The sequence below is a fragment of the Rhinoraja longicauda genome, chromosome 18 (genome assembly GCF_053455715.1).
Source record: "Rhinoraja longicauda isolate Sanriku21f chromosome 18, sRhiLon1.1, whole genome shotgun sequence".
NCBI lineage: Eukaryota > Metazoa > Chordata > Chondrichthyes > Rajiformes > Arhynchobatidae > Rhinoraja > Rhinoraja longicauda.
Window position 1 is genome coordinate 27,725,724 of NC_135970.1, and position 16,859 is coordinate 27,742,582.

Below are 16,859 nucleotides of genomic sequence, written 5' to 3' on the forward strand. Positions count from 1 at the left end.
AATCTCTTGTGTGGGACCTTGTCAAAGGCTTTTTGAAAGTCCAGATACACCACATCCCTGGCTCTCCCTTATCCATTCTACTTGTTGCATCCAGATTTGGAATGGTCCAAAAAACTTTAAAGAGTCATATAAAATCGACTTAGCCAGTGTTGTTTGGTATAGGAAATGGGGAACAGACCTAGCAACTTTCATACATGCTCTCAGTGAGCTATTTCTATACACTTTGTACTTAATCTGGGATTGTGCTCATGTATAATAATAATTTAAACTGTATGCAAAAAAAGAATTTCACTGTACGTTGGTACATGTCATAATAAACAACCATTGAACCACTGAAGGGATTAAATAAATATTTTCCATCTTCAAACATGCATTCTGCACTAACGCAGATGATTAGATGTATATCAACAGATCATTAATTCCAATTATTTCAAAATTCAATTACTATCTCATGAATTGAAAGTTTTATTCCATTGAGGTAGTTACATAGATACATAGATACATAAATACATAGAAAATAGGCATATACGGCCCTTCGAGCCAGCACTGCCATTCAATGTGATCATGGCTAATCATCCACAATCAGTACCCCGTTCCTGCCTTCTCCCCAAATTCCCTGATTCCGCTTGCCCTAAGAGCTCTATCTAATTCGCTTTTGAACGCATCCAGTGAGTCGGCCTCCACTGCCTTCTGAGGCAGGGAATTCCACAAATTCACAACTCTCTAGGTTAATTTAAATTAAGCAATAAAATAATCAGATTGTTACGCATGCAAAACCATTTTGATACAAAATGCAGTAAATTAACTAATTTTATTATGTCACTTATTACCATCCTCTATTGTGACCTTCCTTCAACGACAAGGTCTGGGTGAAAGAAAATGGCAGGATTTGTCAAATAATGCAAGATACCTTTATATCTGCAGTGTATTGTTACAGGTCAAAAGTTACATAAAGGCTGAACATGTGAGGACTGCAGATTTCCTCAAAGAGCATCGATGGCAAGATGTTTTTTACCGACAAACCAGTAATTTAGTGGTTACTATAATTTCTTACTCAAATATTTTTATTTACATTTCTCAGATACTGTGGTAGTATTCAAATTTGTAGAAACTAGTCTAACAGTCTATTTTATCCTTGGAATCATTGGGTAGCACAGCAGTAGAGTTGCTGCTTTACAGTGCCAGAGATCCAGGTTGAATCCTGAGCTCAGGTGCTGTCTATGTGGAGTTTGCATGTTCTCCCTGTAACCGTGTGGGTTTTCTCAAGGTGTTCCTGTTTCCTCCCACATTTCCAAAGTCATGCTGCTTTGTCGGTTAATTGGCCCCTCTAAATTGTCCCCAAGTGTATGGGTGATCATTGGTCGGTGCAGACTCAGTGGGCCAAAGGGCCTGTTTCCACGCTGCATCTTTAAACTAAACTAAATTTTTACTACATTGACAGGAGTGAATATAATATTGACAATGCAATAAATGCATGGCCTCAATTGACAAAAATAGCTTTCTTGTGTACTGTAAAAAATTTACAAGTTAAAAAGCAAAGCATGAATTTTCATTACATTTCTTGAGAAATAAGAGTCAAGAAACAGAGTATAGTAGCAGAACAAAGTAGGTAATAGATTTGTTTTCTTTAAACAAAGATAGAACGTTCGAAACCCACCTGCACCGCAATCTGAGTGCCGTTTGCTGTAGCTAGTAACGTAACCGGTCGTGCTCCTCCAGTTACTAAATGATGCTCATGGTGTTGATGGGTAACCATCTTTTCCACCTCAACAGATGCAGCCTGTAGTGCAGCGATTGTCGTCTCACCTCTCATCACACAATCTGGAGTCACGATAGCAACCTTTAGGGAAAAGGTGCTGTTAATTGTGTAAAAGTTACAAAACACACAAGCTCAAATATGGTTTAGACAATAGACAATAGGTGCAGGAGTAGGCCATTCGGCCCTTCGAGCCAGCACCACATTCAATGCGATCATGGCTGATCATTCTCAATCAGTACCCCGTTCCTGCCTTCCCATACCCCCTGACTCCTCTATCCTTCAGAGCTCTATGTAGCTCTCTTGGAAGCATTCAGAGAACTGGCCTCCACTGCCTTCTGAGGCAGAGAATTCCACAGATTTACAACTCTCTGACTGAATAAGTTTTTCCTCATCTCTGTTCTAAATGGCCTACCCCTTATTCTTAAACTGTGGCCCCTGGTTCTGGACTCCCCCAACATAGGGAACATGTTTCCTGCCTCTAACGTGTCCAACCCCTTAATAATCTTATATGTTTCAATAAGATCCCCTCTCATCCTTCTAAATTCCAGTGTATACAAGCCTAGTTGTGGGAATCACTGAGACATGGCTACAAGAGGACCAGGGCTGGGAGCTGAATATTCAAGGGTACACAACGTATAGAAAAGACAGGCAGGTGGGGAGAGGGGGCGGGGTAGCTCTGTTGGTAAGGAATGATATTCACTCCCTTGCAAGGAGTGACATAGAATCAGGAGATGTAGAATCAGTATGGATAGAGATGAGGAATTGTAAGGGTAAAAAGACCCTAATGGGAGTCATCTACAGGCCCCCAAACAGTAGCCTCGATATAGGGTGCAAGTTGAATCAGGAGCTAAAATTGGCATGTCACAAATGTAATGCTACGGTGGTCATGGGAGATTTCAACATGCAGGTAGACTGGGAAAATCAGGTTGGTAATGGACCCCAGGAAAGAGAGTTTGTGGAGTGCCTCCGAGATGGATTCTTAGAACAGCTTGTACTGGAGCCTACCAGGGAGAAGGCAATTATGGATTTAGTGTTATGTAATGAACCTGACCTGATAAGGGGACTTGAGGTAAATGAGCCATTAGGAGGCAGTGACCACAATATGATAAGTTTTACTCTACAAATTGAGAGGGAGAAGTGAAAATCGGAGGTGTCAGTATTACAGTATAACAAAGGGGATTACAGAGGCATGAGGCAGGAGCTGGCCAAAATTGACTGGAAGGAGGCCCTGGCAGGGAAGACTGTGGAACAGCAATGGCAGGTATTCCTGGGAATAATGCAGAAGTTGCAGGATCAATTTATCCCAAAGAGGAGGAAAGATTCTAAAGGGAGTAAGAGGCACCCGTGGCTGACAAGGGAAGTCAAGGACACCATAAAAATAAAAGGGAAGAAGTATAACATAGCAAAGAAGAGTGGGAAGCCAGAGGATTGGGACTCTTTTAAAGAGCAACAGAAGATAACTAAAAAGGCAATACGGGGAGAAAAGATGAGGTACGAGGGTAAACTAGCCAATAATATAAAGGAGGATAGTAAAAGCTTTTTTAGGTATGTGAAGAGGAAAAAAATAGTCAAGGCAAATGTGGGTCCCTTGAAGACAGAAACAGGGGAATTTATTATGGGGAACAAGGAAATGGCAGACGAGTTGAACCGGTACTTTGGATCTGTCTTCACTAAGGAAGATACAAACAATCTCCCAGATGTTCTAGTGGCCAGAGATCCTACGGTGACAGAGGAACTGGAGGAAATCCACATTAGGCAGGAAAAAGTTTTGGGTAGACTGATGGGACTCAAGGTTGATAAATCCCCAGGGCCTGATGGTCTGCATTCCAGGATGCTTGAGGAGGTGGCTCTAGAAATTGTGGACGCATTAGTGATTATTATCCAATGTTCTATAGATTCCGGGTAAGTTCCTGTGGATTGGAGGGTAGCTAATGTTATCCCACTTTTCAAGAAAGGAGGGAGAGAGAAAACGGGAAATTATAGACCAGTTAGTCTGACATCAGTGGTGGGGAAGATGCTGGAGTCAATTATAAAAGACGAAATTGCGGAACATTTGGATCGCAGTACAGGATCGTTCCGAGTCAGCATGGATTTACGAAGGGGAAATCGTGCTTGACTAATCTACTGGAATTTTTTGAGGATGTAACTAGGAAAATTGACAGGGGAGAGCCAGTGGATGTGGTGTACCTCGTCTTTCAGAAAGCCTTCGACAAGGTCCCACATAGGAGATTGGTGGGCATAATTAGAGCACATGGTATTGGAGGTAGGGTACTGACATGGATAGAAAGTTGGTTGACAGACAGAAAGCAAAGAGTGGGGATAAATGGGTCCCTTTCAGAATGGCAGGCAGTGACTAGTGGGGTACCGCAAGGCTCGGTGTTGGGACCGCAGCTATATACAATATACATCAATGACTTGGATGAAGGGATTAAAAGTACCATTAGCAAATTTGCAGATGATACAAAGCTAGGTGGCATTGTGAACTGTGAGGAAGATGCTATGAGGTTGCAGGGTGACTTGGACAGGTTGTGTGAGTGGGCGGATGCATGGCAGATGCAGTTTAATGTAGATAAGTGTGAGGTTATCCACTTTGGTGGTAAGAAAAGGAAGGCAGAGTATTATCTGAATGGTGTCAAGTTAGGAAAAGGGGACGTACAACGTGATCTGGGTGTCTTAGTGCATCAGTCACTGAAAGGAAGCATGCAGGTACAGCAGGCAGTGAAGAAAGCCAATGGAATGTTGGCCTTCATAACAAGAGGAGTTGAGTATAGGAGCAAAGAGGTCCTTCTGCAGTTGTACAGGGCCCTAGTGAGACCGCACCTGGAGTACTGTGTGCAGTTTTGGTCTCCAAATTTGAGGAAGGATATTCTTGCTATTGAGGGCGTGCAGCGTAGGTTTACTAGGTTAATTCCCAGAATGGCGGGACTGTCATATGTTGAAAGACTGGAGCGACTAGGTTTATATACACTGGAATTTAGAAGGAGTAGAGGGGATCTTATCGAAACGTATAAGATTATTAAGGGGTTGGACACGTTAGAGGCAGAAAACATGTTCCCAATGTTGGGGGAGTCCAGAACCAGGGGCCACAGTTTAAGAATAAGGGGTAGGCCATTTAGAACAGAGATGAGGAAAACCCTTTTTAGTCAGAGTTGTGAATCTGTGGAATTCTCTGCCTCAGAGGGCAGTGGAGGCCAATTCTCTGAATACATTCAAGAGAGAGCTAGATAGAGCTCTTAAGGATAGCGGAGTCAGGGGGTATGGGGAGATAGCAGGAACGGGGTACTGATTGAGAATGATCAGTCATGATCATATTGAATGGCGGTGCTGGCTCGAAGGGCCGAATGGCCTACTCCTGCACCTATTGTCTATTGTCTATTGTCTAGTCGCTCCAGTCTTTCAACATACGACAGTCCCGCCATTCCGGGAATTAACCTAGTAAACCTACGCTGCACGCCCTCAATAGCAAGAATATCCGTCCTCAAATTTGGAGACCAAAACTGCACACAGTACTCCAGGTGCAGTCTCACTAGGGCCCTGTACAACTGTAGAAGGACCTCTTTGCTCCTATACTCAACTCCTCTTGTTATGAAGGCCAACATTCCATTGGCTTTCTTCATTGACTGCTGTACCTGCATGCTTCCCATCAGTGACTGATGCACTAGGACACCCAGATCTCGTTGTACGTTCCCTTTTCCTAACTTAACTCTATTCAGATAATAATCTGCCTTCCTATTCTTACCACCCAAGTGGATAACCTCACACTTATCCACATTAAACTGCATCTGCCATGCATCCGCCCACTCACACAGCTTGTCCAAGTTACCCTGCAACCTCATAGCATCTTCCTCACAGTTCACGCTGCCACCCAGCTTTGTGTCATCTGCAAATTTGCTAATGTTACTTTTAATCCCTTCATCCCTTATTTCTTTTAAGTTATGTCGATCTAATTATGATCTTTAGTGAATTATTTTGAATTGCTAATTAATCAGTTATAAGTGATTATAGTTCAACAGAAATTTAAAGTGAATATAACTGGCCTGTCAGTGACAGCTGTGGTAATGAAAAAAGTCACTGATCTAAAATGTTAACCATAGATTGTATCTGAACTGCTATTTGCAGTATTTTCTGTCTTTATGCCAAAGACAGCTGTTAATGAATGGTAGACTTGTTTTATCAGACTCTAATCTGACGAGTTAGATGCTATTTGTTGTGATAAAACTTCAACCTTTAATTTTATAAAGCTTTGTGAGAGCCAATTGCCCCAAGATATTTTTTTAATTGACAAGTCTCTTGATAAGGCCAATGATCAAAGAAATAGCTTTTGAAGAACTTTAAAGTTTAGTATATTTTAGTATTTACATGTGTACTGAGGTACAGCAAAAAAAAGCTTTTTGTTGCCTGCTATCCAGTTAATCAAAAGACAATAGATGATTACAATCAAGCCAACTACAGTGTGCAGATACAAGAAAATGTTTAGTGCAAGCTAAAGTCCAATTAAAAATAGTTTGATGATCTCTAATGAGGTAGATGGGAGATCAGGACCGCTCTCTAGTTAGTGAGAGGACGGTTCAGTTGCCTGACAACAGCTGGGAAGAAACTGTCTCTGAATCTGGAGGTAAGCATTGTCAAACTTCTGTACTTCTTGCTTGATATCAGAAGGGAGAAGAGGGAGTGACCAGGGTGAGACTGGTCCTTGATAATGCTGGTGGCCTGCAGAGGCAGCGTGGTGTAGAAGGAGTCAATGGAAGGGAGATTGGTTTGCATGATGGTCTGAGCTACGTCCACAATTTTCTGCAATTTGGCAGATGCAGTAGAATGTGGAGAAATGTGAGGTTATCCACTTTGGTGGCAAGAACAGGAAGGCAGATTATTATCTGAATGGTGTCAGGTTAGGAAAAGGGGACCCGGGTGTCCTTGTACATCAGTCACTAAACGTAAGCATGCAGGTACAGCAAGCAGTGAAGAAAGCTAATGGCATGTTGGCCTTCATAACGAGAGGAGTTGAGGTTTGGAGCAAAGAGGTCCTTCTGCAGTTGTACAGGGCCCTGGTGAGACCACACCTGGAGTATTGTGCGCAGTTTTGGTCTCCTAATTTGAGGAAGGACATTCTTGCTATTGAGGGAGTGCAGCGTAGGTTCACAAGGTTAATTCCCGGGATGGCGGGACTGTCATATGATGGAAGAATGGAGCGACTGGGCTTGTATTCACTGGAATTTAGAAGGTTTAGAGGGGATCTTGTAGAAACATGTAAAATTATTAAGGGATTGGACACGCTAAATGCAGGAAACATGTTCCCGATGTTGGGGGAGTCCAGAACCAGGGGCCACAGTAAGAATAAGGGGTAGGCCATTTAGAACTGAGGTGAGGAAAAACCTTTTCACACAGAGTTGTGAATTTGTGGAATTCTCTGTCTCTGCCAGTGGAGGCCAATTCTCTGAATGCATTCAAGAGAGAGCTAGATAGAGCTCTTAAGGATAGCGGTCAGGGGGTATGGGCAGAAGGCAGGAGCGGGGTACTGATTGAGAATGATCAGCCATGATCACATTGAATGGCGGTGCTGGCTCGAAGGGCCGAATGGCCTCCTCCTGCACCTATTGTCTATTGTCTAAAAACACCATCAGATAATCTGTTCATTACTTAAATATAGCAATTAATCAAGCTACGTTTGACTGACTGGGAGCATGGAATTTGAGATGAATACTTTCATATCCAATGTTAAGGCAGCAACCATATTGTATTCAGGCCAATTTTGAAAACCAAAAACAAAAGGCAAACATTTTTGGATGCAAAATAGTTTTGACTTGTATTGGCCATGCTGCATAAGCTTGGGTCGGATAAGATATTGATGGTAAAGGCACACATGAGAAAATGTGGATACAGTGGATTTGGTTTTAGTAAAAGATAAGAATTAAACAATTTTCAGAAAAACATTAAAAATCTGTGAAGGAACACAATAAGATTTCTAATTGGTTAAATCACTAGGGTGGCCCTGCGATTGGCAACAGTTAAAAAAAATCCTTTACGTTGTCGATTTCAGCAACATCAAACATAAAAACAAAACCTATTTACCTGTTGACCATCTGAACCATCTGTGGTTACCATCGTGACTGAATGAGTATCCTGTGTTGAAATAACTGCATCATGCGCAGGGACTGTGATAGTAGTGCCATCTTGTGTTACCATTGTTATGGTATTACCAATCCCTGGCAGATCTGCCTGAGAAATACTGACCTGTAAGAAATAAACAACTTTCAGCATGTAGAGCTGAATCTTTGTTTAACAACTAGCTGATGTGACGAAAATGTACACAGGAATCAAAACCAAAGATTTTGTTTGAGGGCAGAATAATTTAATCAGTGGCAACATATATATAGGCAACGTATAACGTATAGTGCGGCACGGTGGCGCAGCGGTAGAGTTGCTGCCTTACAGCGAATGCAGCGCCGGAGACTCAGGTTCGATCCTGACTACGGGCGCCGTCTGTATGGAGTTTGTACGTTCTCCCCGTGACCTGCGTGGGTTTTCTCCGAGATCTTCGGTTTCCTTCCACACTCCAAAGACGTGCAGGTTTGTAGGTTAATTGACTGGGTAAAATGTAAAAAAATTGTCCCTGGTGTGTGTAGGATAGTGTTAATGTACGGGGATCGCTGGGCGGCGCGGACTTGGTGGGCTGAAAGGGCCTGTTTCCGCGCTGTAGAATCTAAATCTAAATCTAAAATCTAAATAACATGGTCACAATTCCCATTATTCTGACCTTATTTATTAATAATATGCATTCTTTCCTTTTTTTTTATGCAACAAAATCGTACATTACTGTTTCATGAGAAGAACATGAGTATGGGAAATAGTAGATGAAATAGGCATCCAGCCCCACCATTCAATAAGATCACAGCTGCTTTTCTACCTTCCTGCTTTAAACTCATGTCCTTGGATTTTTCTAATGTCTATCAAACCCTGTTGCTGTCTGCCTCCATGCTGTACGACTCTGACTCTGTTCATAGGATAAAACAAGTACTATACAGAAATATAAACCATTGTATGTATGGATGTAAATTATTCAAATATTGGAAGAATTACACAGCATTTAGAATGTAACGATCATGCCCTGAGCAATAAAACGTCAGCTATCTAAAGGATGCAGAAGCAGTTAATGAAACCCAATGTCACCACTCTGACTTCTTGTGGCTCTGGAGTTAAAGTATAAAACCACATCAGTTTGATGATAATGTCAGAATCTAAATGCTTAAGTGACAGTATGGATTTTTTTTTTTAATGGTCTTCCTCATCACCACACTTGAGAGCAAAACATGAAAACAAAGTGCTGGAGACATTCAGCACGATGAACAGCATTCATGGGGAGAAAAACGGAGTCAATGTTTCAGGCCAATGAATGTTCAAGTGTGAAAATCAAAATGTCTACAGATGCGAGAAATCTAAAACAAAAACAGAAAATGCTGGAAATGCTTAGCAGACCCGGCTGCATCTGTGGGATGAGAAACTGAGTTGATGTGTCTGGTCGGAGACCCTTCTTTTTACCTCGTTCATCCTCTGTGGTGTCTCTTTTACTTCTTTTCTGACAGGATATCTCTGACCTGAACCTTTAATTCTGTTTCTCTTCCCACACATGCATTACTCTTAGGATAGCTGGAAAGAATCGTCAAATTGTCCCTAAGCCCTTGTCATAGTTATTCCGTTACAAACAAGGGGTCATAAGGGTACTGTCTTCTTGATTAGATCTGGCTTTTGTCTTGTTGAGTGGTGGTAAGGATTCCTCGCTTTTATATTTCAATCCCATAGAAATGAATAAAAGCATTTGCATCTAGCCTCTGGGCAATCTTAAGAGATATTGAAGAGACTGTATAGTGTTTAACAGATGAGATTTTTTGTGATTTTATAACTTGGTTGCATGAAAAATGCATTTTGTTTTAAGGAAAGCAAAACATAACTTAGATTGAAAATAGTAAAAACATCAAGCAAAGGTTGACTTACAATTAGTCTTATTCTTACCTGTTGTTGCGTACCATCTTGAGCAATAAGAGCCATGTGTTGACTGACATTTGTCTGGGTAACAGCAGTAACTTGTCCAGACAACCCTGTGTCTTCTTCAACTCCTGTTACATAGGTAATTGGTTGGCCCTTCAGGATTTCATCCCCAGAGGTAACTTTTGAAATAAAATTGTACAAAAACAAAATGCAGCTTCTTTTTTCTATATTGGAAATATTTTACTGACCAAAAAAGGTTGATTCAAAGCTATGAATGTCAAATGTACAGCGCCACTAAAGAAACTATCATATAGCTTAATAAACAGTCTATCACCTCAGATGGCACAATGGCGCAGCAATAGAGCAGCTATCTCACGGCGCCAGAGACCTGGGTCCGAGCCTGACCTTGGGTGCAGTCCGTGTTGAGTTTACATGTTCTCCTTGTGACTGGGTGTATCCTGTGGGTGCTTTGATTTCCTCCTACATCTCAAAGATGTGTGGGTTTATAAATTATTTGACCTCTGTCACGTGTTCTCCCCGTGACCTGCGTGTTAAAGCCGACTTATTTTGTCTCTCATCTTTTATCCCACTAGCCTCCGCATCCAACACATCATTCTTCGTCACTTCTGTCAACTTCAATAGGATCCCACCACCAGACACAACTTCTCATTACCCCCTTCTCTTTTTGGCTTTCCGCAGGGATCACTCTCTCTTTTGACTACCTGATCCACTCCTCACTTCCCACCCACCCTATCTGTTCCTTGGATTACTTTCCCCTACCACTGCAAGTGATGCAACACTGGTCCTTACACTTCCTCCCTTACCACCATCCAAGAACCTACATAGACCTTTTAGGTTTCCAGTTCAGGCAAAGAATCACCTGCACTTCCTCCAACCTGATCAATTGCTTGCAAAGTGGCCAACCTCTAGATTGGTGAGACCAAGTGTAGGTTAGGTAATCATTTTCAGAGCACCTGCACTCTGTCTGCAATGCCACCCTGAGCTTCCAGTTATATTCTATTTCAACTGTCCTGTCTACTTTCCACTGTCACAGTGAAACCAAACGCAAACTGTGATAACACCTCACATTCTTCTGGGGTAGCTTAAGCCCAATTATATAAATATTGAATTTTCCAATTCCATAAAAATCCACTCCCTTTGTATTCCTTTCTACCAAGGTTCTCTTTTCCTTTGTTCACCTTTCTCATCCTTGTAACCTATGCTCATCACCCTCCCCAACCTCGTTCCCCCTGCCCATCATCCAGACACACATCTACCTAGGATATTTCCTTTGTTCACCTTTCCTATCCCCTCTCCCACCTGACTCCATCTGTCCATCATTCCCATACAAACACACCTGTCAGCCTCTGTCTTACCCCTCACTCACTCCAAAATACCAGCCATCTTCCCTCCACACTATGTCTTGACCCAAAACATTGAACATTTATTTGCCTCCATAGAAGTTGCAGTCATACAGTGTGGAAACAGGTCCTTCAGCTAAACTTGCCCATGCTGACCAAGCTGCCCCATCTACCCTAGTCCCACCTGCCCCTTATATCCCTCTAGACCTTTCCCGTTCATGTACCTGTCCAAATGTCTTTTACATGTTGTTATAGTACCTGCCCCAACTACCTCCTCTAGCAGCTCATTCCATATACCTACCACACTCTGTGTGAAAAAGTTGCCCCTCAGGTTATTATTAAATCTCACTTTAAACATATAAGTTACATAGATATGTAGAACAGTACAGCAAAATAACTGACAAAGTTTTTTGCCCCATAAAGTTCTTTTGGCAGTTTTTTTTTGCTCCAGATTCCAACATCTTCAGTCTCGTATCTCCAAATAAATACTGCTATCTCTTATAGAAAGGCTTATGCTTTTCTTAACAAATTTATGGCATTTAGGGTATAAATCTAATTTACAAGATGCTATTTGGATTAACCATTTGTCTCGTGTATTTAAGATTATATTTTAAGGTTTTTAATAACAATAATCTCTTAGTTGTTACTACTGTGGAATCTCTTTTCACTCTTAGAGTTGGGTTGATTTAAATTTTGAATTATTGGATAGACTGTTTTCTCTGGAACATCAGAGGTTGAGGAGAGATTTGATAGAAGTATATAAAAATATGAGAGGCATAGATAGGTTAAACAAAACCTTTTTTCCCAGGGTGGAAATGTCCAACATTAGAGGGCATAGCTAGAAAGTGAGAGTGGGAAAGTTTAATAGATCTAGCAGGAATGACGGTGGAACAACGTCAAGAATTTCTGGGAATAATTCAGAAGGTGTGCGATCTTTTCATGGCAGAGTGGAAGATAGATTCTAAGGGGAGAATGAAGTGAGTGTGGCTGACAAGGAAAGTCAAAGACAGCATAAAACTAAAAAAGGTATATAACATTGCAAAGAATAGTGGGAAGCTAGGGGATTGGGAAGCTTTTAAAAAACAGCTTTTAAAGCTTAAAAAGTTTTTAAAGGTGAAATATTATTGTAAGCTAGCCAATAATATAAAAGACGATAGCAAAAGCTTCTTCAGATATATAAAGAGTAAGAGAAAGGCAAGAGTGGACATTGGACCACTGGAAAATTATGCCTGGGAAGTGATACAATGCGATACAATAGAATCCTTGACATCAGTCTGAAGAAGGGTCTCGACCCGAAACGTCACGCATTCCTTCTCTCTGGAGATGCTGCATGTCCCGCTGAGTTACTCCAGCATTTTGTGTCTACCAGTGGAAACTATAGCCCATTTTTCAGTGGTTGGTAAGGTTTTAGAGATCATTATAAAGGGTGTAGTTTATGAGTACTTAGAAGCACATGATAAAATAAGTCAAAGTCAACATAGTTTTATGAAGGGGAGATCATGTCTGACAAATTTGTTGGAACTCTTTGATGAAGTAAATAGCAGGATAGACAAAGAAGACCTAGTGAATGTTTATTACCTGGATTTTCAGAAGGCCTTTGATATGGTGCTGCACGTGAGACTGCTAAAGAAGATGAGAGCCCACAGAATTAGAGGAAAATTACTCGCATGGATAACAGGTTGGCTGGATGGCAGAAGGCAAAGAGTGGCAATAAAGGGGACTTTTTCTGGTTGGCTGCCAAGGACTAGTGTTCTGCAGGGGTCGGTGCTGAGGCCGTTGCTCTTCGCATTATATATCAATGATTTGGATGAGGGGATTGAAGGCTTTGTGGCCAGGTTTGCAGATGATATGAAGATAGGTGGAGGGGCAGGTAGCGTAGAGAAAGCAGGGACTCTGCCGAAGGACAGGTTGGGAGAGTGACAGATCGAACATGGAGTAGCAAATTGTGGTGTCATGCATTTTGGTAGTAGGAATAAAGGCATAGACTATTTTCTAAATGGGGAGAGAATTCAGAAAGCAGAAGTACAAAGGGACTTGGGAGTACTGGTGCAGAATTTCCAAAAAGTTAATTTGCAAGTCGAATCAGTAGTAAGGAAGGCAAATGCAATGCTAGCATTTATTTTGAGAGGACTAGAATATAAAAGGATGTAATGCTGAGGTTTTATGAGGCACTGGTCAGATTGCATTTGGGCAGAGAGGTTTTAGGGTCCATATCTGAGGAAGGATGTTCTGGTGTTGGAGAGGGTCCAGAGGAGGTTTACAAGAATGATCCCAGGAATGATTGGGTTAACATATGATGAGCGCTTGATGGCACTGGGCCTGTACCCGCTGGAGTTTAGAAGGATGAGGAGAACATCTTTGGAACATACCGAATAGTGAAAGGCCTGGACAGAGTGGATGTGGAGAGGATGTTTCCACTAGTGGAAGAGTCTACGGCCACAGGCCATAGTCTCAGAATAAAAGGACGTACCTTTCAAAAGGAGATAGGGAGGAATTTCTTTAGTCAGAGGGTGGTGAACGTGTGGATTTCATTGCGCAGATGATATTGATTAGGAAGGGTGGCAGGAGTTATGGGGAGGGGAATAGGATTGAGAGGGAAAGATAGATCCATGAGTGAATGGAGTAGACTTGATGAGCCGAATAACCTAATTCTGTTTCTATAACTCATGAACTTATGAAATATGGCGGGGAGCAAGTTTGTTTTTACTCAGAGAGCAGTGAGGACCTCGAATGCTTTGCCAGGGATGGTGATGGAGATAGATACGATAGGCACATGGATGTGCAGGGAATAGATTGATATGGATCACGTACAGTTTAACTTGGCGTCATGTTCGGCACAAACATTGTGGGCCGAAGGGCCTGTTCCTGTACTGTTCTGTTGTCTGTTCTTGCCATTCTTCCCACATATTTAAAAGCTTTATATCCAAATTTGTACTTGATTCTGAAACAATGATCATCATATTTAGTCAATCAAATTGTAAAATTAAAGATGGGGCAAATAGAGTCAAAAAACAATCTGAACTTTAGGCAAAGAGTGGGATTGAGAACTCCAGTGCCACAGCTTTTCCAAGAGTCTCCTTGATTGTAATGCTGAACAGAAAGTTAATGGATATTTCATTTCACCAGTACAATAGAATGGAGGACATTACAGTGGCCCTTCCAACATTCCTATCCATCCACTTTCCCCATCCTCTTCCCAAAAACATTATAATCCCCCAACATAATGGAGATTTTCTAATTCTGGCCTCTGGAGCATTCAAAATTCTAATCGATCTACATCGGCATGTGTACCACGGGGTGCCAAAGGCCTGAGTTCTGGAATTCCTTCCCTAAATCTCTCTACATTTTTTTCTTAAAGATGCTTTTAAAATCTACAGCATTTGTCCTAATTTCTAATATGGCATACCGTCAAATGTTGTTTATATTCCTGTAATGCTCCTTGAATAAGTTCCATAACTGAGTTCAAACACAAATTATATAGCTTCTTGACGAGAAGTTGGTTAATTTTGTGAATTGACAGAAAATGAAAAATAACACTATATTTATCCAAGTTATTGTTTTGCAATGTCTTCCATAATATCTCAGTTTTGTTATTGAAATCCTGCACAATATAAAAACAGGTGGTTTCAGCAACATATTATGCCTTCTGCTATTGGATCCAACAAAAACAAGTTTTACACTATTCTTTTTGATCTATTATGTGCAAAATGGAGCCAATAACATAAACTCAATCTTTCAAGCCAACAATGCAAACTGGTGACCTTAAAATTGCAAGTGCCAAAATACAAAATACAAATACAGAACTCAAATATGAATTCATATTTTACCCTCAACCAGAATATTTTTTGACTATCCAAACATTACGGCAATCCTTGCAAGCAAACACTAAATTCATTCAAAGTGTCAATATCAAAATGAAATTGAAATATCAGAAAATACTGTAAATACTCAGATCGGACAACATCTATAGAAAGTATTACAGATCTACCAGGTATTAAGATAGAGCTGAAGCTAGGAAAGTGACCGGGAAGGAGAGAAAAAGGGAAGGTTTGTGGCCATGTGAAATTTGGGGAGATTCAAATACAAAAGGGATAACAGTGCAAAACAAGAGATATGCAATATTGCTGATAGCTGATAATATGGTTTCCTCTACATTGAGGACACCAAACACAGTCTGGGTGATCACTTTCCAAGATTCAAGTATGTTGAAAGACTGGAGCGGCTAGGCTTGTATACACTGGAATTTAGAAGGATGAGAGGGGATCTTATCGAAACATATAAGATTATTAAGGGGTTGGACACGTTAGAGGCAGGAAACATGTTCCCAATGTTGGGAGTGTCCAGAACCAGGGGCCACAGTTTAAGAATAAGGGGTAGGCCATTTAGAACGGAGATGAGGAAAAACTTTTTCAGTCAGAGAGTTGTAAATCTGTGGAATTCACTGCATCAGAAGGAGGCCAAGTCTCTGAATGCATTCAAGAGAGAACTAGATAGAGCTCTTAAGGATAGCAGAGTCAGGAGGTATGGGGAGAAGGCAGGAACGGGGTACTGATTGAGAATGATCAGCCATGATCACATTGAATGGTGGTGCTGGCTTGAAAGGCCGAATGGCCTACTCCTGCACCTATTGTTTATTGTCTATCCCTAAAGTGGTTCAAATTAGTAGTAGGCTAATTGGGATCTCAAGTCTGTCTCCCCATTTGGGAAGATTATGACTGATCTGATAGTCATCTCAAATCCGTTTTCCCATCTCCACAGATAATTCTTCATTCCCTTGCTTGTTAATTTTCCAATTATCCTAAAAATATTTAAAGACTCTGACCCTACTGACAATCCTCAGAACAAAAAAATCACGTATCTCAGCCTTAAATGGATGACTCTTTATTTTTAAGCAGTAACCCCCTAGTAAAATTTATCTGCCAAAAGCGGAAACAAACTTGCAACATTCATCCTCTGCAGGATATTAAATATTTAAATCAAATCATCTCTGACTCTTCTTTGCTCCAACCCCATCCACCCCCTCCCACCCAGGTATTGGTATGGTAAATGTTCTCAGATATGTTTCCAACTAATCACCATCCTTCCTTTAATGAGAACAATACTGTATATAATACTCCAGATATGGTTTTAATTGATACCCATTGCAACTGAAGCATAACCTTACTAATGTTATATTTAATTCCTCTAGCAATAAACAATAACATGGTTAGTTTTTCTAAATCCTTATGTGTATGAATCATGACACTGGGGTCTTCAGAGCTTTGCATTCCTTACCATTTAGATTATGCTTCTTTATTCTTCCTGACAAATTTCAAACTTTCTCTCATTTTGCTCTTATATTCAATATGAAAAACGCGAGTCACCTGTTGTTTACCTTTCTTTGGTCCACTTCTAATCTGACCTCTGGATTCATGGCTTTCTATGACTCTAATAAAGGTCAACATAAATTTGAAGATTTGCATTTCTACTTACTTCTGTTGGTGCCCAGAAAGGCAAATTATGCATTCACAGTAAAGCAGGCCGATAATAGACACAAAATAATGGAGCAACTTAGCGGGCCAGACAGCATCTCTGGATAGAAGGAATTGCTAATAAACATTTTAGCTGTGGCCTCACTGCCATGAAATGCAATAGCCTTTGCACTGGTCTCATGCTCCACTGAACAAGCCTTACAAGATAGAAGGCCTATCTTTCTCATTCTGTCAGTTATGTCAATATTATTTAATGTTATTAGCGAACCCAGGGCACTTTTCATA

The 16,859-nt window shown here is 41.0% G+C and overlaps 1 protein-coding gene across 1 annotated transcript in view; it reads right to left on the reverse strand.

The window, feature by feature from the left end:
* znf143b (zinc finger protein 143b) overlaps positions 1 to 16,859 on the reverse strand; it is a 60,879-nt gene that overhangs the window by 2,829 nt on the left and 41,191 nt on the right. The window contains exons 13-15 of the mRNA XM_078414813.1: positions 9,767 to 9,921; positions 7,829 to 7,990; positions 1,658 to 1,840 (exon numbers count right to left, since the gene is read on the reverse strand). Of these exons, the coding sequence (XP_078270939.1) occupies positions 1,658 to 1,840; positions 7,829 to 7,990; positions 9,767 to 9,921 (500 nt within the window). The remainder of the gene's footprint in view (positions 1 to 1,657; positions 1,841 to 7,828; positions 7,991 to 9,766; positions 9,922 to 16,859) is intronic.